This window comes from Polypterus senegalus, chromosome 1 (genome assembly GCF_016835505.1).
Source record: "Polypterus senegalus isolate Bchr_013 chromosome 1, ASM1683550v1, whole genome shotgun sequence".
NCBI classification, from domain to species: domain Eukaryota; kingdom Metazoa; phylum Chordata; class Cladistia; order Polypteriformes; family Polypteridae; genus Polypterus; species Polypterus senegalus.
In genome coordinates, this window is record NC_053154.1 from 3852679 (window position 1) to 3880405 (window position 27727).

A 27727-nucleotide genomic window follows, 5' to 3' on the forward strand; every position below is an offset into this window, starting at 1 on the left:
TCCTTCACGTGTGTCTCTTTGGAGAATCCTTGGGTGCCATTGGTTTGACTTTGTGTTGCTCAAGGAGTCCCAAATGAGGCACATGACCTGCATTGTGAGGGAACGTCAGTTACAACACTACGGCCATGTGGCACCATTACCCGAGGGTGATCAGCTCGTAAGATCCTCATTGTTGGAGACCCGAGTGGCTGGACCAGGCCAAGGGGTCGCCCACGTAACACCAGGCTGAGGCAGATAGAGGGTCATTTCAGGAGGGTGGGACTGGACCACGTGTCTGCCTGGGGGTTAGCGAAGTTGTTTCATTGTGTGGTGGGTGCGGCAACCCACTGTACCAGTGCATGCTACCCAAGTTGACTTGACTTGACTTGTTGTTATGTCTTTTCTGTTGTTTGTGTAAACTTGCCAGCATTTCACAGGCATTAACTGTAATTTTTCTCAATAAAATACTGTAATGATAAATGTATAGTGGAATCACAGCAGGCTAAGCCATTTCTCTCATTAGACAGCAAACTCCTGTACATTTGCATGTTGCATTATGGGACATCTTTGTGTGGTAAGATGACAGTTAAAAGTGACATCCTGGCCTCAGGGACACTGATGGACACTTGTTTGAATTCACACAAACATTAGAACGTTTTCACTCAAATAGAGAACCGCAGACACAACAGTGACTAAGTAGTGAGGCGGACAGGAGGAGTTTCGGGATCTTCAGAACTCAACCTGATGTAAATTTTGGGGAAAAGAGGCGCACTGTAAAAGAAATTCCTGTGAATATACATTACATTAACTGTGAATTGTCAAAGTCAAAAAATTGTAATACAATAAATGGTTGAAATATTTGTGGCAGACTCTACACAAAGGTCTTGTTGTGGCTTCCTTCATCTGTTATGCCGCGTAAGCCGCCATTAAACAAAGCAAAGTTAATTCTCCTATGTGATTTCTTACGCTGTATCACTAAGGGAGGGGTATCACCTTTTTATATGATATCGAGGTCAGCTAGCTAGCGCCCCCTGCTGGATAGACGCAGGTTTAAAAATGTAAAGTTCTTTTACAATTGCTTTGTCACATGTCTCAATTGACAATTAATGTTTGCAAAACAGTTAAACTTTCTTCTACACCATTCTGTCACTTGTGCATAACAGAATGTTATTTCTTGTTGTCTCCTACCAATTTCAATGTTTAGATAGATAGATAGATAGAAAGATATGTGAAAGGTGCTATATAATAGATAGATAGATAGATAGATATGTGAAAGGCGCTATATAATAGATAAATAGATAGATATGTGAAAGGCGCTATATAATAGATAGATAGATAGATAGAAATATATGTGAAAGGTGCTATATAATAGATAGATAGATAGATAGATAGATAGATAGATAGAAATATATGTGAAAGGTGCTATATAATAGATAGATAGATAGATATGTGAAAGGCGCTATATAATAGATAGATAGATAGATAGACAGATAGATAGATAGATATGTGAAAGGTGCTATATAATAGATAGATAGATAGATAGATAGATAGATAGATAGATAGATAGAAATATATGTGAAAGGTGCTATATAATAGATAGATAGATAGATATGTGAAAGGCGCTATATAATAGATAGATAGATATGTGAAAGGCACTATATAATAGATAGATAGATAGATAGATAGATAGATAGATAGATAGATAGATAGATATGTGAAAGGCGCTATATAATAGATAGATAGATAGATAGATAGATAGATAGATAGATATGTGAAAGGTGCTGTATAATTGATAGACAGATATGTGAAAGGCGCTATATAATAGATAGATAGATAGATAGATAGATAGATAGATAGATAGATAGATAGATAGATAGATAGATAGATAGATAGATAGATAGAAGAAAGGAACTCTATAATAAAGTGAGAAAGGAATTCTAAATAGACAAAAGTGAAAGGCACTAGAATAGATAGATAGAGAGATATCTGGAAGTGCAGCCAGAAGGAGATCATGGACCAACTGAAGCACTTCTGAGTGCTCTATAACAGGGGTCGCCAAGTCCAGTCCTGGAGGGCCGCAGGGGCTGCAGGTTTTCATTCTAACCCTTTTCTTAATGAGTGACCTGTTTTTGCTTCTAATTAACTTCTTTTAAACTCATTTTAATTGATTTGCTCTTGAAGACTCAGAAGCCTTAATTGTTTCTTCTTCCTTAATTAGCAGCCAAACAATAACGAGATACAAAATGAGCCAAAACAACTGGCGTCCATCATACAATATCTGAAAAGAAAGAAAGGTGAAGGTCTCGGGATCTGCTCAGGTCCACAAAACATTTTAACAGAAAAGAGAAAATCCACAATTTCAGAAATGTCTGCTAATGCACCACAAGAGCAGCGACAAGCCACAGAATTAAAGAACGAGTTTAACTAACAACAAGAATCGGCGCCTCATTAAGCAGCTGGTTGGAGTGAAATTGGTTGCAGTTTGAGGCCCTGACTTAGTTGGTCTCCTGTTGGTCCCTCACTTCACATTTCATTTCTGTTTGGGTGCCATTTAAGGAAAGAAATGAAGAAATTCAGGGGAACAAATCTTAAAAAAGCAATTCAATTAAAATGAATTCACAAGAAGTTAATTAGCAGCACAAACACGGCACTCATTAAATAAAAGGGTAAGAATTAAAACCTGCAGCCACAGTGGTCCTCCAGGACCGGACTTGGTGACCCCTGCCCTATAAAATGAGAGCCAGAGCCAGGAGGTGGAGGACGAAGCTTGAGGGAGGAGTGGAGGCAGAAGAGACAAGGAGAGAAAGACGCCTGTGTGTGCTGGGACGAGCGCCTCTGTGTCTGGATTGTCAGGTTAGGTTTTCACAATAGATAGACGCTCATCGAGGAGAGAGAAGAGAAGAGAAGAGAAGAGAAAGGAGTTTGTTTTGCTCTGCAGTGCTGTTCTCTGCTATGAAAGAAGAAGTCTGTTAAAGGTACTTTGTTGAATAAATAAAATACATATTTGAACCTGGGACTGTGCCGGTGAAGTTGTGGTTGGGGTTTGGAAGGTGCAGTTTGATAGACAGATAGATCCTTTATTAATCCTAAAAGGCATTGCTGGGTTACAACAGCAGACATAAAAAAGGCAGAAATATAACAAGAATTCTCATAATCTTAACTTTGTTAACAAGCTACAAAAATGGTGTAACAAGAATTACCTTTAAGTATTTTTAGAAAAAGTGTAGATATTTACTATGTGTAAAAAGAGGCGTGGCCACCTGCCAATCACTGCCAACCACTGCCCTCTGCCTTATAAATCTGGAGGGTCTCCCACAGCCCCTGGTGGTTCATTGTAGCTGCGCTCAGGGATTGTTGAGTTCTTTGCGTCATTGCTGTGTTTGTCACTTTGGCATATTTTGGAATTTTTGACCTTCCTGCTGTGCATTTGACCGCCTTTCTTGAATACTGTATTGGGATGTTACTTGCAGTGGGTTGCCTTTGTGTTTTTTGGGCAATTCCTTTGCTTCTTGAGCTCCACAGAGCTTCATTGGTATTGAAAATCATTTTGCGAGAATAAACCTTTTATTTTATAAGGACCCGGTGCTCACCCTTATTACATCACAATTAGAGCTGAATTGTGGAAGCCATTTTCCATACCGTAGTTAGGTCTGCGTTCCACATTTCTAGGGACGTGGTCTCCGGGGCTCATAACCTGCAGTTCATCAGCAGACAGGATTAAAGGTCAGCAGTTGTACTAAGCTGCAGATAAATCCTTCAAAACCATCCATCCATCCATCCATCCCTATAGGGTCACAGGGGTCTGCTGGAGCCAATCCCAGACAACACACGGCACAAGGCAGGAAACAAACCCCAGGCAGGGTGCCAGCCCACCGCAGGGCACAATCCTTCAAAACCCTTCTAGTGATTCTCTTTGTGAATTATTCTCATGTCTTCCCTGGTTTTTGATTTTTTTGTCTCCTGTCTGTGATTCTTGCCTCTCGTCTGTGTTTCGTTCGCTTCGTTTTTTTTTGTTTTATTTGTTTTATTTTGTCTTTTGCGCGTGTCTCCCAGTTAAACTCAAAAAATTGGTTGTCTGTTTTTTTGCAGAGTCAGGACAATTACTAACATAGTGAACATTTGTTGGAAGTGCTTTTGGGATTTCTTGGGACTTAAGTGCTTTGGAGCTCCTAGTCCTCAACAGTTCATCAAACATCGTGAGAATCTTATGGGGGCCGATTTAGATAAACACAGGGGAATTGGAAGAGACGGTTACTCAGTTCATCATACGGGTTTTCATTCCTGTTCCCAGGCCTGAGAGAAGTCCTCCCTGAAGACACCTGCCATCACGTTCACACCGACATAACTTCACTTCTTCTCTTGTAGCCTCCATAGAAGAATATGGATCTTTTTGGAGATGGATACTGTTTTGGACGGGCAGGGCTCTCTCCTGGCCAGGACGCCCAGGGGAGAGAGTTTTTGAATGGCGCTATCTCCCCCAGACTCCTATTTGGCAGCACCCATGGGGTGTACCAGCCCCTCGGAGTCCCACAGAGCTTCATGGGACTTGGTATTGGTCAGCTCAGCCCTGCTGGGTTCCAGGGATGCTGCCAAGGGGAGCTGTGGGAGCTGCAGAGCCCTACATTGGGCTTCATCCACCGCTCCAGGGAGTAATCCCCTAATGAAGGACCTGGAGCCAGTCGCCTGTACTGGGGGGCCAGAGTTGGGAGGAAGAAGGACAAAACCTGTGTGGAGGACTGGAGGCGGAAGGACTGTGCTCTGACTATTGATGATGTATGAAACGTGCAAATAGAAAAGCGCTTCCCCACGGAAGAATAAAGGTGTGTGTTGTGCTGGAAGGGCTGTCTCTGCCTGTCTGTGTCGCGGCTTCACAGTACCTGTCAGCGGGGTCTTCTTACGGCTTTCATTTCAAACGTTATCTCCTTACCTGCGCTAAACGGGGTATCCGGAGTTAAAACCCCAACTGAATTTATTGCTTTATGTTAGTAAAGGAGATCCACAGCCCAACTCGGGGTGCGACATGTCCTGCTGTGGACTGGACTGCCAAATGACTTAATTAACTTAACTGCGCACTTAAGGAATTCCTTTTCAGAACACGGAGCGTCCAAAAATTGCTTTTCTAAACCAAGAAAGGGGAAGAAATCAGTACAGTGAGAACTCTGCAAGCCTTTTTATGAAAAGAACTATGAAACCAAAATTGCGGAACGACTGAAAGAGAGCGCCTGGCAGTGCCTGTCAAGTCTCCAAAGGACACCTCGGGTAAGCCAGGCCTGTTTATTGGTTTGAGAAATAGAAGCCAATCATATGGCACCACGTTCAGCAGTCACTGATGGTCAGCGCTGGCACACGACACTTTTTATAAAGACACCAATGTCACCACACGTCAATTGTAATGTGAGTGTACAGTCACTTTGTAACAGTTGGCAGACGTAAGGACATAAGACCACAGACAGCCATGTTGAATTGCCAGATTGGAGTCGATAACTGATGCTGTGAACATAAGATTCCTAAACCTGCAATTTGACATCGAAGCTCCATCAATCAATCCACTGGTAGGACAAAGGAAGGAGACCCTGGGCTGCTGTAATGACGGTTTCAGGCTGGAGTTCTTCTTGGATTCACTACAAGACTGGCATCTACGGATTTAAAAAAAGGATTATTGTTAATTATGAAAGAAACCGATCCTGGTCATCTCTTTTGTTGCTGTCATGCAATTAGAAATCAGACAAGAGCGTCTTCACGAGTGTCTTTAAGTAAAACAGATGCTGTAGTTTTACCAGAGGCCTCCGTCGTCCTGATGTGAATCAAAGTCATCACTCCGATCAGGCAAAGCAGCAAAACGCTCCCAATGGCGTACCTTATGATGGGGCTCCAGTCACCTGGAAAATGACAGAGGGGTCTTAGTAAGAGGGGCTCGGCCCTCCTTTACACTTTTCAGGTATGTCACCCTTTTAAGAAAATCAGTTTTTAGGACTTCCCTCCACCTTGTCATGGCAGCCTGCAGTGCTCCACCATGCTTGTGTGCGTGATCTCTCCACGCTGTCCTCCCTGAATCTCCTACTGTAGCTCATTCCTGGCTAAAGAGACGTCACCATCCCGTTTTTTTCAAAAGAACCGCGGAAAGTGTGACGAGGTTCAGGCTGCAAAGTGAGGAGCGTGCAGGTGTCGAAATTAGGATCTCTGAGAAAACCGAGTTTGGAGTCATCGTATATTTCAAGGATTTACTGCAGTTTACCAGCTGATCACCAGAACCTGTTGAAGAAGACGACGCTGCCACCATCCAAGTACATCTACTCAAGTAGCTACTCCATCGCTGGTATTACTAAGACATTGTCAGACGCTTTGTCTTGATTCATGTCGACAGTTCAGAATGCACTTAGAGGTCCGTTCTGTTTTGCTGCAGCTGGCTGATACTTCACATCGATATCCAGATGATTATAAAATATAGACATTAGAAGTGTCTGTGCTTAGTGTTTTATACCAGTAGCTGCGTCAGGGCTTCATAAAAGAGTACATTTGTCATGAATGGGCCTAATGCTATTTCTACTACTGTTAAATATACGTTGATAAAAAGTCCAATCACACTAACATAAATGACTTCTATTTTTTTGCACATCTACTTTGAATATTTTTGGTTAGCACTAATTTAAACACACGTAATAATAACAATAATACATTTTATTTTGTCACACAAGTGATTAGGAGGCAGCATAGTTGTATCGGTTAATGGAGGTGGTTGAGCACAATGCGCTCCAATTCTTCAGTTTTATACGTCATAGATTATAACTCACGTGCCAGGCGAATCTTCAGCACCGCACTCTCCTTAGCGATTCCATGCTCACTTGAAGCAATGCAGCTGTACGTCCCAAAGGAGTTCATCTTCACATTGGACAAGCTGTAAACGGCATCTGTGCCAGCTGATATCAAGACCCCTTCGTGAAGAAAGCTGTAATTGACGGGGAGATCGAGGAAACTGTTCTTCAGTGCCTCACACGTCAGATTAACCGTCTGCCCTTCAGACACAAAGAGCCCTGGAAAGACGCTGAGGGTAACGCTGGAGAAGAAATCTGACATGCAAAAGGAAAATGAATACCACAATTAGACTGGCAGCCTTATCCCAGGTCACTGTTCTTTACAGATCTCCACATGGAAGGAATTATTAAGGAGACGATGGAGCAACACCTGGCAAGGACAGAAGTTATTAGGAACAGTCAGCATGGGGTCAGAGAAGGGAGGTCGTGTTTCACTAACAGGCTGGAATTCTATGAGGAAGAAATATTTAGAATTAAGTCTTTCCAAATAATAAAGTATGGTGCTAACAGAACTATAAGAAACATGTCACTTACGTATTAATAAATAAGGGTCTACAGTGAGGTCCATAAGTATTTGGACAGAGACCACTTTTTTCAAATTTTCTTTCTGTACATCACCACAATGAATTTGAAATGAAACAACTCCGATGACGTTGAAGTGCAGACTTTCAGCTTTAATTCAGTGGGTGAACAAAACGATGGCATAAAAATGTGAGGCAACTAAAGTATTTTATGAACACAATCCCTTCATTTCAGGGGCTCAAGTAATTAGACAAAATAAATAACTGGAAATCAAATGTTCATTTCTAATACTTGGTTGAAAACCCTTTGCTGGCAATGCCAGCCTGAAGTCTTGAACTCCTGGACGTCACCAGATGCTGGGTTTCCTCCTTTTTAATGCTCTGCCAGGCCTTTACTTTCAGTTGCTGTTTGTTTGTGGGCCTTACTGTGCGAAGTTTGGTCTTCAACAAGTGAAATGCCTGCTCAGTGGGGTGAAGATCAGGTGACTGACTTGGCCATTCCAGAATTTTCCACTTCTTTGCTTTAATAAACTCCTGGGTTGCTTTGGCTGTATGTTTTGGGTCATTGTCCATCTGTATCATGAAGCGCCCGCCGCCCAATCAATGTGACGTCATTTAGCTGGATTTGAGCAGACAGTACGTCTCTGAACACCTCAGAATTCATTCGGCTGCTCCTGTCCTGTGTCACCTCATCAATAAACACGAGTGTCCCAGTGCCACTGGCAGCCATGCCACTGCCTGCCTCCACCGTGTTTTACAGATGATGTGCTATGCTTTGGATAATGAGCTGTTCCACGCCTTCCTTCTCCATACTTTCTTCTTGCCCTTATCACTCTGGTAGAGGTTGATCTTGGTTTCATCTGTCCAAAGAATGTTTTTCCAGAACTCTGCTGGCTTTTTTAGATGTTCTTTAGCAAAGTCCAATCTAGCCTTTCTATTCTTGAGGCTTATGAGTGGCCTGCACCTCTCAGTGCACCCTCTGGATTTCCTTTCATGCAGTCTTCTCTTTATGGTAGACCTGGATATCGATACGCCGACCAAGCCCTGGAGAGTGTCGTTCACTTGGTGGGCTGTTCTGAAGGAGTTTCTCTTCACCATGGAAATGATTCTGCGATCATCCACCCCTGTTGTCTTCCGTGGACGTCCAGGTCTTCTTGCATTGCTGAGTTCACCAGTGCTTGCTTTCTTTCTCAGGATGTACCAAACTGGAGATTTTGACACTCGTAATATTGTAGCAATTTCTCCGATGGGTTTTTTCTTTTTTCTCAGCTTACGGATGGCTTCTTTCACCTGCATGGAGAGCAAAATCCACAAACTGGACCAGCCGTGATGCACAATTATTTCTGGATGCAGTCGTCCCACTACTCATGTTTCAGCTGTTCTTGACAGTCTTATGAGACCACCAGTTGAAGGTCTCCCTTCACAATTAAAAGATACCCACCCTGCTCTCCAGTTGTTTGACAGCTTTGGGTGTCACAGTTGTGTGCCATGGACATCACCTCTCTGTATCACAGTCATCCTTCACGATGAAGGTCTCATTGCCCTCAGACGGGCATTTAAGTGAGGCCCAGTCCAGGATGGTCTCATGAACACCCTGATCAGGCTGGCAGAACTGGCTCTTGCCCTCAATGTCTTCTCTTTTGCTAACATCTTTATTCATTGGGGGCAGTGGAGTGGCAATGCGACCTCGCTATGCCAACATCTTTGTTTGCTGGATGTTTCAAGGGCTTTCACTTTCTCTGCCCTTAGAAATGTCACTACAATGCGTTGTTCAACAATGGTGCAAATCCATGTTCATTTGACCTCAGCTCCAGTCAAGCGGTGCGCTCTGCGTGTTCAAAGTACCCATAAGCCAATGCAGACATGTTGTGTTGCATCATGTATCCTCATAGAATAAATATATTTGCTATCTTTTACACCATTTTGCCCCTTTCTTCTGTATCCCCCTGAACATCGCTCACCGGTTTCTCAAGTGTGTTCCCATAATGCCTGCTTCTCAGACTCTCAAGGCACCTTTCTCGTCGCCTGTCCGTTTTTATGCTTCCCGTCTTTCATCGCACCACCTATGACACTTCTCTTCCTCGTGCATCTCACACTTGCCATTCCTCTTTTGATCGTGTCACCAAAAGCCAAACTGACCAATCAAATTGCTCCGAGGGACCTGATCTGAGTGTTTTATTATATCATAGATAAAGATACCAGAAGGTCATATGGCCTACTAAACAGTCAAACGCGCCTCATGTAAGTGTGTGCATTAGACGGCTGAGGTTAGGAGGACGGCTCACCTCGGACTGGGATGTGGAGCTCCTCAGATGAGTTCAGCAGGGTCTGATCAGAGAACACAGCGCATTTGTATCGTCCCTCGTGCTCCTTTTCAACCGGGAAGTACCCTCCAGATGGCAACATCTCCTGGTCTTCATGAAACACTTTAGCCGTGTACTTTGTCGGGTTCTGAGTGCGGCAGCCGAACGTCACGTTGTCTCCTTCCGTGAGTGGCAGTGGAGGAGTCTGCAGAGCCACCATGTCTGCTGAGAGACCAAAGGAAAGAGATTTGAAGGTGAAAGGTGACCTTTGGGAGCCACTCACTGTGTCATGGCATGAAAGTCCCACTTTAACATCAGAAACAGGGTTTGGAAATCGAGTTCTTACCTTCTTACTCTTTGTAAATTCATTCATTTAAAGTATCTTCATGAAAAAATAAATGACCTTAAGTCACACAGGATCAACAAAAAGCACCCTGTCATTTTCTAACCTGCATAATTCAGACCAGGGCCATTGGGGTGGAGCCTATCCCAGCTGGCATAGGGGCACAAGGCAGGAACAAACACTGGACGGGGCACCAGTCTGTCACATGGAGATCACAACACACAAGGACAGTTTAGTTTCACCAATGCCACTGACCCGCATGGGAGGAAACCCATGAAGACACGGGGAGGACTCGGGATGTGTACCCTGTGTGTCCTGCAGAGGGCGCTCGCTCCCTGGGAATGAGTTCTTTTGTGATTGTGGCATGCTACTTAACCCGGATCTATAGAGATATAACATAAAAGATGATACCTCTCCCTAGTGATACGGTGGTAAGGAATCACGTTGGAGAGATACTGTAACTTCACTTTGTTTCATTGCGGCTTACATTACAGATAGTAACGAAGGCAGTGACAAGACCCCGTCCTGGAGTGGGGGCCCGAGGAGTGGAGCCTGTCAGTGTCATCATTGCAGATATGGAAGGCATTCTCAGGAACAGGTGGTGACATCTTCCATCCATTCATTGGCTTCAAAGGTGTGCCCCCCAATGTCCCAGGGCCCCCTCAGACAAGCATGCAATTCCAAAGAGTAAGGACACAATTGGGTGCTGACTTAACAGATAGAAATGGCACACGATTACAGCTCCCACAGTCTGACGGCACACGATTTCCATTTGTCTGAGTCTCCCTTGTTGTCCTATTGCTTGCTTGGCCGTTCTGGTGTGCTTAACCTGGCGATGTGTCTGCTGTACCACTCGTGAGTGACAAAATATAAGATAGATTTGCACAGAGCACAATGACATATTAAACGTATGCTTAGACCCTGGTCTCCTTACCATACCACCATACCACCCAATAACATTCAATAAATTCAAAGAAATTCAAATTCAAAATTCTGAAGTCCACAAGAACATAGCACTGGCTCTGAAGAGCACTGCCCATTCCACCGGGCACAGCCTCCCAATCCCAGTCTGCAATCAGAATCTAAGTTTAATATGTCACTGTGCTCTGTACAAATATTTATATATATATATATCTTCTCACATGTACTACTGCTAGGCAGGCATTAGAAGACAAGACAAGTTAAGGACAACTGCGAAATGGGCAACGTGCGTGGACTATTTCTGTGTGGCGGAGTCGGTGTTGGATCTTCTTTTCCTTGTTTGGAATCACATGATTTACCAAAGTGGGGCCTGCACATGGAGAAAGAGTATAAAGCCTTGGCACATTGCCCGGCACACCTTTGAAGCTGATGGATGGATGGGAGATACCGTCATCTGATCCTGAAAATCCTTCAAGCGCAGCAATGAAAATGGCAGACTGTGTACATCGAGCTCCTACTTCAGTGATAGTCTTGTCATGGCTTCCTCGTCTGTTATGCCGTGTCAACCGTCATTAAAGAAAGCAAAGTTATTTCTCCTATGTAATTTCTTACCGCCGCATTACAAAGGGAGGGGTATCGCCTTTTTTATATTATATCTATATAGGTTTAGGTTACTTAAGACGCCGCGATTGCAAAACGAACGTTATGTCAAGGGAGCTAGCGCCTCCTAGAGGAAAACACAGTTCCACTCATTTATTCCTCCTATTGAAGACTTTACCAGGAAAAAACATTTCTCGCAATTGTGCAAAGTTAGATGTGAAGTTGCTTTTATCAGCTAACTCTCCTTACATTTTGAAACACATCCATCATGACATCTCAGTCCAACATTTATCACAACTGAATAACTTTGCATGTTCCATTACATGAAAATGACAACGGCCAGACGTGCTCAAGAAAGAACTGATTACTAACGTTCTGTGATCTCCGTTTTATTTTACAACGAATCCCGATGGCTCCCGATGGATCTGGACGTGGGAAGGTATTTGAGCTGCGTGATGGGATTAGAATCTTGTTGGAGGACAAAATGAGATGAACTTGTCCCCAGGTTTGAGAAGGACACTTTCCTAATGAAGCCTCAGGAACTCACTGAACAGAAGGTAATGTTGCAGGGCAGCAATGCCCACCATCCACAGCTTTCAGGTATGACTACACCCTTCAGAGAAAAACTGGAGATGTGAGGACAACAAGGGCACCACAGTCTCATGTGAGAGCTTGAAATCACTCATTGAGGTCACTGAGCTGCATAATGCAATGGTCTCATGTGTGTAAGATCGTGTCTTGCTAATTTCAGCACTGCAGAACAGGAACAGTTCACCGATGAGACCTCTGATTCAAAATGGAGGCTCCAGTTCAGGTCCACAACCTTGGCTGCAGAGGAATGCCAAAGCAGTGGTGGATGGATAAAGAGAAACAAGACCTGAAGGAAAAGGAGATGCAGGACCCAGTCGTATGTAGAAGGATTGATCACATACATCGACCCGACATAGATGTGAGAAGAGGTGATGATGATGACAAGAAGAAGAACCTTGACTGGGGGTCAAAGATATAAAAGACAAAGGGGGAAGAATTTAGTTATTGTAGCCATCAACCCTGACAGTGACCAGCCAGGAAGAGTAAAAATACGAGGGTTACAGTTGCGATTTGGGAGAGTCTGACCACATTTACATTCACCTGAGGACCCTACTGTGATAAAACACACAGGACCGAGGTGAGTGGAGAAGGTTGATCAGGCGCATTGAGCCCAAATGGAAGTGGGAAAGGATGAAGAGGAGGAAGAAGAAGATTAATAATAATAATAATAATAATGGTAACACTGGTCAACAAGCATTTTGCTACTGGGATTCTTTCATCTGTACTGTAACAAATTTCACTTGCTGACTCCAAATCTGAAAACCATTTTCGTCCAGCAGCACATCCCATTTTAAAGTTATGATGTTCCAGGTTTTGGACAACTAGGGTGACTGGACAGTAAAGGCGATGCGTTTCAGCTTTTAAGACATAAGTTTGGTCTCGAGAAAAGTGAAGCCAAAATGAAGGGAGGTGTTTTTGTTGGCCCTGAAATCTGTGAACTGATGCTTGACGAGGAGTTGAAAAGGAAACTGAAGCCCACTGAATCAGCCCCCTCGTTCGTGCGGGTTGTCCAGAATTTTCTTGACAGTCACAGAGCAGAGAATAACGCTGAACTTTCGGAGAACCTGCTGAAAGCGTATCCGCTTACGGGAGCCAGAAGGTCACTGGAGACGCGTTTTTTACATTCTCATCTCGACTTTTTTCTACCAAATCTAAGCGATGTCAGAGATGAGCACGGGGGAAGATTTCATCAGGATACAAAGGTGATGGAAAACTGATATTGGGGAAAATTCACTCCGAGCATGATGGGTGACTACAGCTGGTTCTTGCAAAGAGAGAGACGGATGTGCAGTACAAGCGCAAAAGCGAGGGCCTCCAACATTTTTGGGCACGCTGACCTCGCTTTTATATTGAGGTAAATTGACATCAATATGCTTTAATGTGTCTCTGGTATCATTTTCTGGTTTGTTTTCAGAATAAACACATCAAAAAAATATCGTGTTGATATATTATATTGATATTCATCCACCCATTATATCCTAACACAGGGTTACGGGGGTCTGCTGGAGCCAATCCCAGCCAACACAGGGTGCAAGGCAGGAAACAAACCCTGGGCAGGGCGCCAGCCCACCGCAGGGCGCACACACACACACCAAGCACACACTAAGGGCAATTTAGAATTGCCAATCCACCTAACTCCACGCAGGGAGGACCCAGGAAGTGAACCCGGGTCTCCTAACTGCGAGGCAGCAGCGCTACCCACTGTGCCACTGTGCCGCCCCATTGATATTCAAAAGTGTCAAAATGTCAATGATGTGTATTTCAAAAACCTGAACGTGCTAGCTTAATTCTGATTTCATATACGAGAATCAGTGTAAAAAACTTAATTAAGAGATGCTCTGAAGTTCCCAGAAGCAAACAAAAAATATTTTTTTGTAGATCAGTGATAAGAAGAAGAAGAAAAAGACATTTTCGGTTTTTGAGTACCTTTGAGTTTTGAGTGACTTTGCTTAAACATGTCTGTGTATTTCAGGCAGTGTTGACTGTTATAAAGACATGGCTACTGTGCTTTCTGGCGTGATCAAGTGACAGATGAAAACTGTACAAGACAAGCACACGAATGAAATGAAAGTAGAGAGCTAGAGAGCTAAGGGGTCGCACACCAAGTGAGGCCAGCCTCTCCTTTAAGCCCGCTCTATCTTCCTGAGGCTTCAGATGCCGCCATCACAGATATTTTGTATAAAAGGCCTCAGCTTCACTCACTCAGCACATTTAATGATTTAAAAACATCCACTTATGGCTCACCCGTCACGGTGAAGTCCACCGCTTTGCTGCGTCTCTCTCCTAATTCCGTCTCACACCAGTACAGGCCGCTCTGGTTCTTGTCAGAAAACGTCACTGGACAGCTTGGGGTGTTTTCACAGGACAGAGTTTGTTTCGAATTGTTTGCTGCTGCCACGAACCACCGAAACGTCTTCATCTGGGAATCTCCCTCGACTCTGCAGCTGAATGTAACATCCTCTCCTGCAAACAGGACCGTCCACATTGGCGTCCACTCGAGAGAAACCTCTGGATGCTCCGCTGCAAGGAAAAGGACACATCTACTAAACAGTAGGATATTCACTTTTATAGATTTGTCAGATGAACCCCTGTGGTCGGGCCCTGATTTATATTCCTCCTTCTTTTATAGATCCATCCAGATCTAGGATGAAGAATTGAGACAATTATTGTATTTAGATCTTTCCATGATATTATTATTATTGTGAGGGTGTTTTGGTTAAATAAATCTCTTTTATTTAAACCCAGAAGCCTTTTGGACGTTGCTGTGTCTGAAGTCTGGGGCTTTGTGGTGCCCCCTGGTGGTTACAAATGCAGGATCGATTTTATACTATGGATTGATAGTTAAAAGAATCTTGGATTAAACTCCATCCATCCATCCACTGAACCCATTTAATTCAGTTCAATGACTACTTTATCACTGAGCCCAAGGCCGGAGACCACCCTGGACAGAATGTCACTTCATACATGCGCATGGCTGAACTCACTCACACAAAGCCTATCAAATGTTGCCAACTAACCCTGAAGTGCACATTGTAGGAAAAAACCGGAGTACCTGGACATGAAGGCACACAAAGACAGGGAGGACCTGCAGACAGTGCAGTCATTGATTAAAGAGGACTTACTTAATTTTAACATAAGAGGATCGCTGGCGTACAACTGAACAGATGGTCTTCCGCTGTAGGCCTGGCACTTGTATTCGCCCTGATCAGACCGAGCGACGGAGCTAATGGAGTAGATGTGGCTCTCCACTCTGTGCCCAATGGGGTAAGGTGCCTGCAATCTGTCACCATCTTTATACCATTGATACTGCAGTCCAGGAATATGTGCAATCATCTGGCAGCTGAGGGTCACCATCTCTCCATAGTAGACCGTCTGCCATGCAGGTCTCATCGTGAGGAAAAGCATTGGTCGATCTGGAGACGAGAAGAGACGAGAAGAGAAGAGAAGAGAAGAGAAGAGAAGAGAAGAGAAGAGAAGAGACTCTAGTTAGGGCTGCTTGCAGACTGTGGCTTCTTACCACACCACTCCACTGATGCTTTGTAATTGTCTTAAGACCACGAGAAGCCTCTTATTAAGCTCTTATTACACGCAGTGCCCTCTGTAATGTTAGGGACAAAGACACAGTTCTCCTTGATTTGGCCATCTGCTCCAATTTAGACGTTGTAATCAAACTGCACACTGCAGACTTTCATTTAAGGGGATTTGCAGACATTTTGGTCACACAATACTTTGTCTACACGGTCCCCCCTTTTCAGGACACCATAATGTTTGGACGCGACAATGGCAGGTCAATTAAAGCCGTTGTCATATTTAGGACTTTGTCGTTTATCCCTCACACTCAATGACAGTTTGACATCTGCTATTCAGAGACATCAGCAGGTGCTGAGGGTCTTCCCTGGTGATGCCTTACCAAGGCTCTAATGCAGGCCATCTTCAGCTCCTGCTTGTTTTCTTGTCCCCTTAGGTTTTCTCTTCAGCATATGGAAGGCCTGCTCAACTGGGTTGAAACTGGGTGACAGGCTTGCCATTCAAGAATTTTCCATTTTTTTAGTTTTCATAAACTCCTGTGTGTCCTCAGCAGTCTGTCTGAATCATCATCTTGTGTAAAATGAAGTGCCGTCCACTGAGTTTAAAGGCCTTTACTAGAACTTGAGGAGATCAGATGTTCCTACACACCTCAGAATTCCTTGTTGCACTCCATTCAGCAGTCCCATCATCAGTGAAGAGAAGTGTGCCAGCCATACATGCCCAAGCCATAACACCCCCAGCACCACCATGTTTAACAGACGAGGTGGTCTGCTTTGGATCTCAGGCAGTTCCTTCTCGTGTCCACACTTTGCTCTCGCCATCACTCTGATGAGGTTCATCTTCATCTCGTCTGTCCACAAGACCTTTTCCCAGAATTCTGCAGGCTCTTTGAAGTCCTAAACCATCATCTGGCCATCCTGTGTTTGTGGTCTCCATCTTGCATTGTGTCCTCTGTGTTTCTGTTTATGAAGTCCTCTGCTGATAGTCGTCTCTGCCACACACACATTGGCCCCCTGAAATCTGTTTCTCATCTGTCAGACAGGCGTTTGGGGGCTTTTTCTTGACCACAGTGAGGATTCTTCTGTCCTCAGCAGTGGAGGTCTTCCTTGGCCCTACCAGTCCCTTTGTGATTCCTGAGCCCACCAGTGTGTTCTTCCTTCTTCATGATATTCCAGACAGTTGATTTTGGTCATCCTGAGGTGTCACTGATGTCCCTGATGGTTTAATTCTTGTTCTTCAGCCTCATGATGGCTTCTTTGACTTTCACTGGCACAGCTCTTGCCCTCATGTTGAACAACAACAACTGCAGACTACAAAGAGTAGAAGCAAACCGAGAGGTCTTATGAAGCCATGAAACCCACCTGAGTGATCACAAACACCTCTGATGCCAGTTGTCCCAAATATTATGGTGCACTGAAATGGGGGGGTCCGTGTGGACAAAGTGTCATGTGACCAAAATGTCAGCAAATCCCCTTCAGTGAAAGTCTGCAGTGTACACATTAATCACGACGTCTCAGTTGTTTGGTTTGTTATTTTAAACCACCAAGTAAATCAAGAAGAAATGGGTCTTTGTCCCAACACATTAAGGAGGGCCCTGTAGCAGGACACATCCATGCTGTCTGCTTGTTATGATGTCCTCCCTGCAAGGAAACACCATCCTTTCCAGTGGGGATACCAGTTGATCCCTGCTTTCCATTACAATAGCAGCTTGTAGAGGCGTCTCACAACACTAAACACCATCACTTGACATAAAATAGGATTTAATAACAAAGCCTAAATCGGTTATCATCGGGATTGGCTGGATGGCTCTGGTAAGCCCACAGATATCACCTCCAGGTAAGGTGGACCACCGCTGCTAATGGCATCTCCTGTTTACTCCAGAGTTCACCACGGTCACCAGCAGAGGAGAAGCGGGCTGCATTGGTCCTGTTCTCATTGGGCCAGCGTCTGAAAATACGGAAGGAAGGTGACAGGATGGTGGCCTTTACATCCTGGAGACAAAGTGAGACGGAGCACTCAGCGTATTAGTTACACGTCACCAGGATGGCATGCACTCCTTTGCATTTTGCTGTGGACTTTTATGTTTCAAAGCTGACAATTAAAAGAGGTGTCTGCAGGCTTGTTACCTCAACTGTTGCTCTCGTGTCAGGAGATTTTGTCACACAAGGGGACAATAAAGTACAACAAAAGACAAAAAAATAAGAAACCCCTTTGTCCCCTGGACCTAACTAAACAGCACTAACCTCATGTTTCTCCTGCTCACCTTCCACTACTTTGGCTCTCCTTCCTCCGTCTGAGCAACTGAGCTCTTTTTGCCAGTGGGCTCCCAACTCAATGTTCACCTGACCAGTACACAAGGTGGCAGCCTGCCTGGGTGATGCTACCTGTGCAAGCACACACAATGCATACTGGGTATTGAAGTCCTGTAGGGCAGCCTTGTAAAGTTTCATGGGTGCCACCAGGGGATGCCACAGGGAGCCATCATCCCTACTTTCTGGGACTTCGTTGGCCTCAGGAGTACTTACTGGACCAGGACATAGCCTGATGGAAGTCCATTGGCAGGGACTGGGAGACTAGTCAGGGTTGAGGAAAAGCTAAATGAAGTAAAGTACAGAGACATCCTTAATGAAGAGCTGCTGCAGAGCACACTGAACCTCAGACTGGGCCAAAGGTTCACCTATCAACAGGATGAAGACCCTTAGCACAAAGCCAAGACAACACAAGATTGACTTAGGACAGGACAACTCTGGGAATGTTTATGAGGTGCCCAGCCAAGCCTGAACTCAAACCCAGTCGAACATCTCTGACAATAGCTAAGCACTGATGGTCTCCATTCAGCCTGACAGAGCTTGAGAGGATCTGCAGAGAAGAATGCAGAAAATCTCCAAATCCAAGTGGGTGACGCTTGTCACGTCAAACCTAAGAAGACTGGGATGGCTGCCAAGGTCTCCTTTCACAACCATGTCGGGGTAGATTTGCCCTCACCAGCTTCTTGCAGGGCAGTTTCTTGTTCCTCCCAGAGGTGTCCTGATGATTATGTCCGTCCTCAGTATTAGAGATAATATTTTGAGAATTGGCACGTACTCTCGATCCTTTCAGGTGCACAGGATGATGTTAGCATCTTGAGAGGATTTTGGATACTCAAAGGGTCCTCAGGGAGTTGTATCGGCCACCGTTCGTCCGTTTCTTCTGGTGGCACTCATGTGCTGCCGGGGGTTTGGATGCGGCAAGATAGGGAAGCGCAATAAAAGTTTTAATAACTGCAATTTTTTATTTTTTTGCTGCTTTTCCTGCCAGCTGAGGAGGTGCAGTTGATCGGGCATAGGACGCCATGTGCAGAAGTCAGGAGGTGAACATGAGGTGAACCAGTGCCGTCTGGTGAACAGGTCAGGGGGCATGCGTGGGTTAACTCCATGGTTTAAAGGGGCACAGGACGCATGGCAGGTGAATGGGTATCCAGGTCCTTTGTCTTTTGATCACTAGAGGAACTTATAAAAAGACTGTTGGGAAAGTTTGGGTGGCAGGAAAGGACAAGCTGGGTGAAGGGCGAGACGTCCAGGGCTGAGCCTGTCAAAGACTGAGTGTGCTGGGGGTGAAGAACCCAGATGGTTGGGTGTGATTTTCACAATCATTTTTTAATTTTGTTGTTGCTGCTTGAGATATTTATTGTGCATTTTTAGTACGTTTTTAAAAGCTACTGGGTGTTTTTTCTCACCTTTCAGCTACTTTTAGGGACTATTTAGCCATTTATTGCACAATTCATTGCACCTTGCTTGTCAAACTACCTCTGTGTCTGCCTCTGTTACTGTCCCACTGACCTCGGTCCCTCTATCAAGGACTTGGGGTCTGTCAGTTTTATCTGACAAGGTCCTTTAACAAAGTACTAAGCGAAGGGTCTGAATACTGGTGCCAACGAGATTGTTCAATTTTTTCATTATTTATCTTGGCTTTGCTTTGTCATTCTGGGGTTTCTTGATGGGGGAAAACGTGAACTAAAAATGATTTCAGCACAACAAAATATGAACAAGTGATGGGGCCTGAGAACCTTCTGAATCCAGCGTTTGTGGCCAAGTTCTACTCCTTCATTTTGTTTTTGTTCATCCCCTACACTTCTTCTTTAATTTCGTATGACTTACGGACACAAAGACGTTTTTCAATCCCGTCAGTCTTTAACGCTCTTACCTCTCACTGTCACGTTGAACGGTTTGCTCCTCTGGGTGTACGTTGGCCTCCTTGACCTTTCACCTCTGCAGACATACGTCCCACCATGTGACTCGTTAATCAGGTCAATGCTCCACGTGTTGCCTTTTGCCGTCCCGTTCCCATGTCCTTCTTGAAGCTCCTCGCCATTCTTGTACCACCGGTAGCTCCAGTCGTTGTACTTCTTGTCACCGGTACACTGCAGGACGAGTCTCTCGTTTTTGAATACGTCACTCCAGCCCCGCACTGATGTGATCTCGGCCGCTGGTCGCTCTGGAGGAGACAAGCGTGAGGAAAAGAGTTTAGAAATTCAGACCATCATGTGAACTTCTAGGAGGGAAAAAAAGAATGGAGTGAGCTGAACACCTGAGGTAATGGTGGGTTCAGTGGGGGTCTGCAATGAGGTTCTTGGTATTGTGAGCTGGAGGTCTGATCGCACCCCAAAAGAGAGACAGACGCCCCTGGGAAAACCACAAAGCCTGAAACCCTGACCACCCTCACATTGCTCCTTATCCTTGCACTATAACGCGTAATACAAGCCTCGCGCGGTACTCCGCCGACTTATAAGCCTCGCGCAGCGCCTGTCAGATTTGGAATTGATTGTTTGCTTTTATCTCTCTCTCTGCTCCTAGCGGAACTGTCATCTCTGACTTGTCATGGAGCACGTTTAAGCTCATGTGTTTGCGGTGTTTGAATAAGAATCCTTCTTGTTTCTACGACCTCCTGTGTCTCTGTGCAAATCTGTGACCCAAGCGTGACAGTATATTCGTGATAGAAATGAAGGCAATGACGAGAGTGACATGTGCGGGACCACCATGGAAAGTGAGGTAGACTGAAACTAATGGTGACAGAAAACCAAAGGTGAAGAAACTGCAAGGTGGCAGGAATGGCAAGGCCTTCTGGTCTGGAGGACACGTGTGACAACCCAAGGGTGTGGAGTTAAGACGGGGCAGCAAGTTTAGGTGACAGCCACATGTCGGAATGAAACTGTCCTCAGGGCAGGGGGTGCTAGGACTGGGCTCATAAAGATGGACTTTAGTGATGGGTGGTCCATAGGAAATGATTACATAAGGGGGGAGGCTCAGGACCAAATCACTAATGCAAATGAGACAGATCAGATGTTTGGATGTCTTACTGATGACAAGAGGTGGAATGTCCCCTTAAGAGTTTGAAGGATTGAAGGATGGCTGATGAACTCTATTTCAAGATTGGACAATGGAGGAGTACCACGAAGTGAGCTCAGAAAGCGATTCCAATGAGGTTGACCTGGTTGGACAAGTCAGATGTCTTACTTACCAGACACCGTTACCTTGAGGGTCCCGCTCATTTTGGAGTGAAATGGCCTCCCTGCTCGTTTCCCTTGACAAGAATAGGAGCCGGTGTCAGATTTGCCAACAGAGCAAATAGTGAATCGGCTGTTAATGCTGGTGCTTGTCCAATCTGGAATCACCTGTCCATCCTTGTACCATTTGTAGCGCCAGTCGCTGTAGTGGCCAGTGATTATACAACTAAGAGTTATGGTTTCTGCGGTGAAGAGCTGTGATCCATCCATATCCAGGGACAGCATGGCTATTGGACACTCTGTTGAAAGAAGAAGGTCCCAGCTGAGTTTGTTGCCTTCTGGTCACTCTGAGCCACTAATCTCAGGCTCATCTCAGTTCCACGGCTGCGTAGATCAGGACAATGAAACTCAGGTTAGTGTTAGGACTTCTAGAAAACTCGAAATTCTACACAATTCTGGCGCTTTACATTGAAGTCTACATGGCATGGAGAAAAAGCTTAAAAGCATCCCAAATACGTTCATTTTTCAAGACAAGACAGTTGTCGAGTATTGATCCGCGCCTTCCGTGTTTCAGACTAGTGTCTGAGACAACAAAAGAGATCTGGAAATAATCGGTTTGTCTCGTGGTGCTTGTGCGAAATCTCACATAAATATTGAAGTAAATAAAAACAAAACCAAACACATTGCGCAACACAGTTACTGGGATTTGATCTGTCAGGAGGAAACCATGTCCTGGTGGGTGAAAGGTTGCTGTGCATAACTGGCCTTCTTTAAAAATGGCTGAATCTCGCAATATTAGTGTTTTGTTGTTCAAAAATGGACTTCTATAAACTATTTTACAATTTTTGTCTAATCACCTGGGGCCTCATGCATAATGCTGTGCATAGAATTCACAATAAAACATGGCATACGCACAAAATCAGAAAATGTGCGTACGCACAAAAAAAATTCAGATGCATAAATCTGTGCGTTCGCCAACTTCCATGTTCTTCCGCTACATAAATCCCGGTCTGCATGAAAAGTAACGCACGTTGCCTTCTGCCAAAACATCTGCCATCTTAGAGGTGGGCAGCTCATCTACCAACTAGGAGTGAGATATGAAAGGAATCTGAATTGAGATTTGATACCAAACAGAGGTGGCATCACCTGACGCTGCTCACTGGCAGATCTGAGTGGGCGAGAAGGTACAGAAGACCTCACCAGTGCTGTCCTTATACCCCGGTGCCAACCCGCTGACTATTCTTTAGGATTTGAACTGCTACAGTCTAGCGATATGAAGAGAGGAGTGATGTGCGCCCATCTTCGTTGGTTGAATTCAAGATGGGCTGATGCATTGTGGACCTTCTGAAGTGGCTTGACGGCACATGAGGCGTCCTCATGCTAATTATGAGTTGCAGGAATGAAGCCTGGACCAGACGTTGTGCTTCATACTTGGTCAGCTAAGGTCTGATTTTGGAGAGATGATCAGCACGAATGACGGACAGTTGAAATGTGACGAGAGAAAGATGGCAGCTCATCAATCCCTGATCACCCTCAGCCTCCCCCCCCCCTTCCCTTTATCAATGAGATCTGCAGATTCTTGTGATTGTTGTGTCGTGTTGTGACTATGATGAACAAAGACTTTGGAAGAGGGTGACATTTAAGACTTTCTTTCATTTCAGAGCCCCTTACTCTTGTCCCTCGTCCCTCTATTTTTGTCATCTCTCATGTTTCCTGTACATAGGACCCTTTTTAGAGATCATCATCACAAAGTACGTACTCGAAACTTGAGGACCTTACACTTCTCTCAGTGACTGATGGCACCCTCACAGTCAGTCGACGGCCCGTGGTCCATTTCTCTTACAAGCCTAATGCTCAGACACTTGTGGACGGTGACTGGTGACTCGAGCCTGGCCTTACCGGACACTTGCAGTTCAATCGTGTTGCTGTATAATTCTTCAATTGGGTCAGCTTTCCTCTTTATGTAACATCGATACGACCCTCTGTCGGCGAGGGTGACTCTCTTTATCATTTGAGTGCTGCTGTTGTCCCAACTCTCATGAAGATTCGTACCGTCTCTTAACCACAAGTACTGCCAGGCATCAGGATCACCCGCCTGGCAGTCAAAGGTCACCGAGTCGCCCTCAAAGATGTCACCTTCCTGCTTCAGGGACAGGATGGGCTGGGACCGACCACCTAAAAGACACATTAATCACAGCTCATTATTTTATTTTTTACACAATCCTCAGTGCTTTCCTCTCTCCATCATTTAACACGAGTCACGTCACACGTCTTCTTCACATCTCCTGCACACGTGAAGTGCATCCTTAATTATTCCCTTTATTTAAGTCCAGTTCTTGGGAATGTGCTGGTGTTGTCTTCTCTTCCCACAGCCCTACTCTTCTAATTAGAAAAAAAAAGGTGACCCATTGGGCTATTCAAAGGCACGCAATACCACCCCTGAAAGGAAGGAGGCGCTGGCGCTAGTCCTGTCCTGCTCCCTTCTCACCACAATGCCATGAAGATGCACAGGGAGCGCAGATGACTCCGCCCTTTCCATTCCTCCAATTACAACGAGAAGCCCACGTCACACCCAAGAGCTTACTTACCCTCAGTGAGAGTTTAATCCAATGGGTTTGGAGATGGAAAGAAGCTCAGCCCTAATTTGATCCCCTTTTCTGATGGTGACTTTGGTAAACCAGGAAAGAGAAAATGACCCCCCAGACTAGATTAACACAATGAAACAAGCAGTGTTTATATCAGATGTAGATGCCACATGGGTTGGATGGGCATCCCGGCCAGAAGGGGGATGGTTCCCTACCTGGATGGGTGGCTCCCAACAGGCATATAGGCATCCCGACTGGGGAGGAAGAAGGAATCAAACTTAAAAAGGAAGGACCAAAAGGGATGGACAGACAGCCCGCTGGAAAAGAAAGACTTCGCTGGAGGTTTAATATTCCCCCAGCACGCTAGATGGCAGCAGCACCAGATGTCGGTGCCTGGTGGTAAACCAGCAGGGCATGCTGGGAGATGTAGTCTGGCAGAGCAGCCCTGCTGGGTGCCACAAGAGGGCGCTGCAGATAGAGAAGCTCCCTATTGTAATGGACTTCAATGTGACCCAGAAGTGCTTTCATCGGGCAATTGCCCTGGCACTGGAAGTACTCCTGGGTCCATAATAAAAGGGGGCACCAGCATTAATCATGTCCTGCTCCCTTCTCACCACAATGCCATGAAGAGTGAGGGCAGATGACTCCGCCCCTTCCATTCCTCCAATTACAACGAGAGGTCCACGTCACACACAAGAGCCCACTTACCTTTAGTGAGATTTTAGTCGAATTGGTTTGGAAATGAGGTTGGGGGTTGGCTTAGGGTTAATTTTAAGATTAGGGTTTCAAAATAAAAATGAACGTTAGGCATGAGTAGGGTTCTTATTCCTCAAAATCACTATCTTAACATTAGGCCATCTGTTTACTAACTTTTAAGGTTAGTGTTTGGGTGAGGGACAGATGATCTAATTAATCTTAGAAATTGAGAGTACTGGAAAAGAATCAAATAATGATGCCAAACTCAATAATGCATCAAATGCCAATGATGGCTCTTATTTTTGAAATTTAGAATTTCTATCTTCCAATACAAGATTATTTGTAACAAAACCAACTGCATACCACTCATCTGAATTAAATAGTTCCTTGAAACCTTTTTTCCACTCATTTATTGTCCCTTGGAATGTTTCTACTTTTGGGGTTAATATACAGTGGAACCTCGGGTCACGACCGTAATTCGTTCCAAAGCTCTGGTTGCAACCCAATTTGGTCGTGACCCAAAGTAATTTCCCCATAGGATTGTATGTAAATACAATTAATCCGTTCCGGACCGTACAAACTGTATGTAGATATATATATATTTTTTTAAGTTTTTAAGGACAAACATAGTTAATTATACCATAGAATGCGCAGTGTAATAGTAAGCTAAATGTAAAAACATTGAATAACACTGAGAAAACCTTGAACAGAGAAAACTAACATTGAAAGAGTTCACGCTACAGCCTTACGAACCGCTCGCTGTAAACACTTTGTTTTAAGCACAGGGGAAAAAATGAACATTTGAAAAATCTGTAATTTATACAAAAACTAACCATAAACAACCAAGAAAACTAACCTTTGTGGTGAATGGCCGGCCCATTATCCCGACCAATACCCCCAAGTCACCAGGTGGAGCCCTCCTTGCAGCATGGAGGTCCCCAGAAGACCAGCAGGGCATCATGGACAATGTAGTTTTTATGCACAGCCCTGCTGGATGCCATGGGGGCCACTAGGGGACGCTGCAGGGAGGAATAATGGATATTTTCCCTATGCCCCGGAAGGACACGTGGACAACAAGAATGACATGCTTCCGGGGTGAAGAAAAGAACTTGTACCTGACCCGGAAGTGATTGAGAGTCACATGGACTGGGGATGGAGAACACTTCTGGGTCAGTGTATATAAAAGGACTGTGGGAGCTCCCAGACAGCGAGCTGAGCTGGGTGGAAGGGTGGCAATGCGTCTGGGAGCTGGAGGATTGGTTTATTGTTAGTAATTGTGATGTGAATGAATATAGTGGAGGAGAGGGTGCTTTGTGCACTGTGGAGATTAAATAAAGTCAATATTTGGACTTTTACCTGGTGTCTGGAGTCGTGGACAGGGGTTCAAGGGAGCGAGAGTGCCCCAATCTGTCACAGTGGCATAGTCGGCAGGATACTCTAGCGTCATTTGCAGTGGACCTGTATACAAATATTCTGTGGGCAGTGAACCCCGAGAAGACTACGCCATCAGGAATCACCACAGCATCGGCAAAACCCGAAATATCTGAGTTCAAAATTGGGAAGAGGAAGGGCAAGCAGAGTGATAATGTCAGCGGGAGAGCCTTAGGTGCAATGGCCGACGCTCGGGAGGAGTCAAGGAATTGCCTTACAAGTCCGGAGAAACCTCCAGGATTCAACAATCGCCCTGAGGTACGTGCCGGGAACGTTAATAACAACCCATTTATTATTACTCACTTTGTTCCGTGCATGTACCTCGGAGATGACCATCTGGAGGCTCAGAGGGAAAAAGGAGACTGCCCCGAAGACAACGGCCTGCTCCTGTCAAAGCCCGAGCACCTGGGAGATGACTTCCGCATTACGGTAGCCGAAGAGGGACACGAGAGCACACCCGCTGTTTGCTGTTTGGGCCTTCGAGCCCAAAGGAACGGACTCTGACATTCCGAAGGGGAAGGGGGAGGCGAGTGAGGCACCGCTCACCCTACAAGAAGGTAAGAAGGGTTGGGAAATGGCTGATCGGGATGTCACAAAAATAATAAAGACAGACCACAGCCTGCCGAAAGAGGCAACCCGATTCTCTAAGGACTCCAAGTCCCAGAAGCCTCCACGAGACCCGTCAGAGCACGTGCCAGAAGCGGACGCGCTCATTGGCTCCCGGTCGGCAGGTAAGAAGAACAAGGAAGCAAGTCTCCTGCCGGCCGAAGTAAATAATATTAACTTATGGGAACTCCAACGGTTAATCGAGCCCGTTAATAGTTTTTTGCAGGTCTTGAAGACCATTGAAAATAACATAGAGGAATTGGGAGCAGCAGCCAGAGAGCCGTTAGAAAAGGTGGGGAGCCTCCCGAGATGAATAATGCGGTTATACAGGTAAGCAAGACCCGTATCGTATATAATAGAGGGACGCGGTGTGATCCGGGCCCGCGTTTAATAAGTAGCGGGTGCCAATACACTGCGTACCCTACAAAGGAGGTTGCAACGATGACTAACCGGTCGGAGGAAGGATCGATCGAGCCGGGGCAGCTGGATAGTGCTGGCTCCCGGAGTGAGGCGGCCCTAAAGACGCCGCTACCGGTCAACTTTAAAACTAAAGGGGTGCAGACAGTGAAGAGTCTCTCTTCATCTCATAGAGAGACTCAGACTCTGGATAAGCCCCAGATGAAACAGGAGACTTCTAAAATAAAACAGAGGTCTCCTGACAGGAAAACAAAAGGAGAGAGAATACAGTTAGAGGCGGCAGGGGTTTCACTGCCAGCAAGGCAAGGGGCAGACCTAACATTTCCTAATTGTTTTCAGTCACACAGGGGGAGAATACCAGGAGGACAGAGGCAGTGTTACGGGTGCTGAAGGTTGGGCCACATTTGGAGAAACTGTCCTTGGAGAGAGGGGGACAAGCTGTCAATATGGACTAATATTTCCCCTAGGTTCTCCAGGGACCAAGATATTCACATCAATCAAGGCTCAACCGGAACATCCTCTTGGAGGAAGACTTCCCTCTCGGGGCAGGCCGCTCTGAATCATTATAATTCGTCACTGGGAGGGGAATACTGTGGTGAATGGCCGACCCATTATCCTGACCAATACCCCCAAGTCGCTAGGTGGAGCCCTCCTTGCAGCATGGAGGTCCCCAGAAGACCAGCAGAGCATCATGGACAATGTAGTTTTTATGCGCAGCCCTGCTGGATGCCATGGGGGCCACTAGGGGACGCTGCAGGGAGGAATACAGTAATCCCTCCTCGATCACGGGGGTTCGTTCCAGACCTCCCCGCGATAGGTGAAAATCCGCGAAGTAGAAACCATATGTTTGTATGGTTATTTTTGTATATTTTAAGCCCTTATAAACTCTCTCACACTGTTAACATTATTAGA

The 27727-nt window shown here is 45.3% G+C and overlaps 1 protein-coding gene across 1 annotated transcript in view; it reads right to left on the minus strand.

The window, feature by feature from the left end:
- Positions 1-4510: 4510 nt before the first annotated feature.
- Positions 4511-27727, minus strand: part of LOC120522968 (B-cell receptor CD22-like) — a 36775-nt gene continuing 13558 nt past the window's right edge. Inside the window, exons 3-10 of the mRNA XM_039743831.1 lie at positions 22980-23255; positions 19781-20071; positions 15193-15483; positions 14315-14590; positions 9598-9840; positions 6771-7046; positions 5757-5858; positions 4511-5615 (exon numbers count right to left, since the gene is read on the minus strand). Of these exons, the coding sequence (XP_039599765.1) occupies positions 5575-5615; positions 5757-5858; positions 6771-7046; positions 9598-9840; positions 14315-14590; positions 15193-15483; positions 19781-20071; positions 22980-23255 (1796 nt within the window). The 3' untranslated portion in view covers positions 4511-5574. The remainder of the gene's footprint in view (positions 5616-5756; positions 5859-6770; positions 7047-9597; positions 9841-14314; positions 14591-15192; positions 15484-19780; positions 20072-22979; positions 23256-27727) is intronic.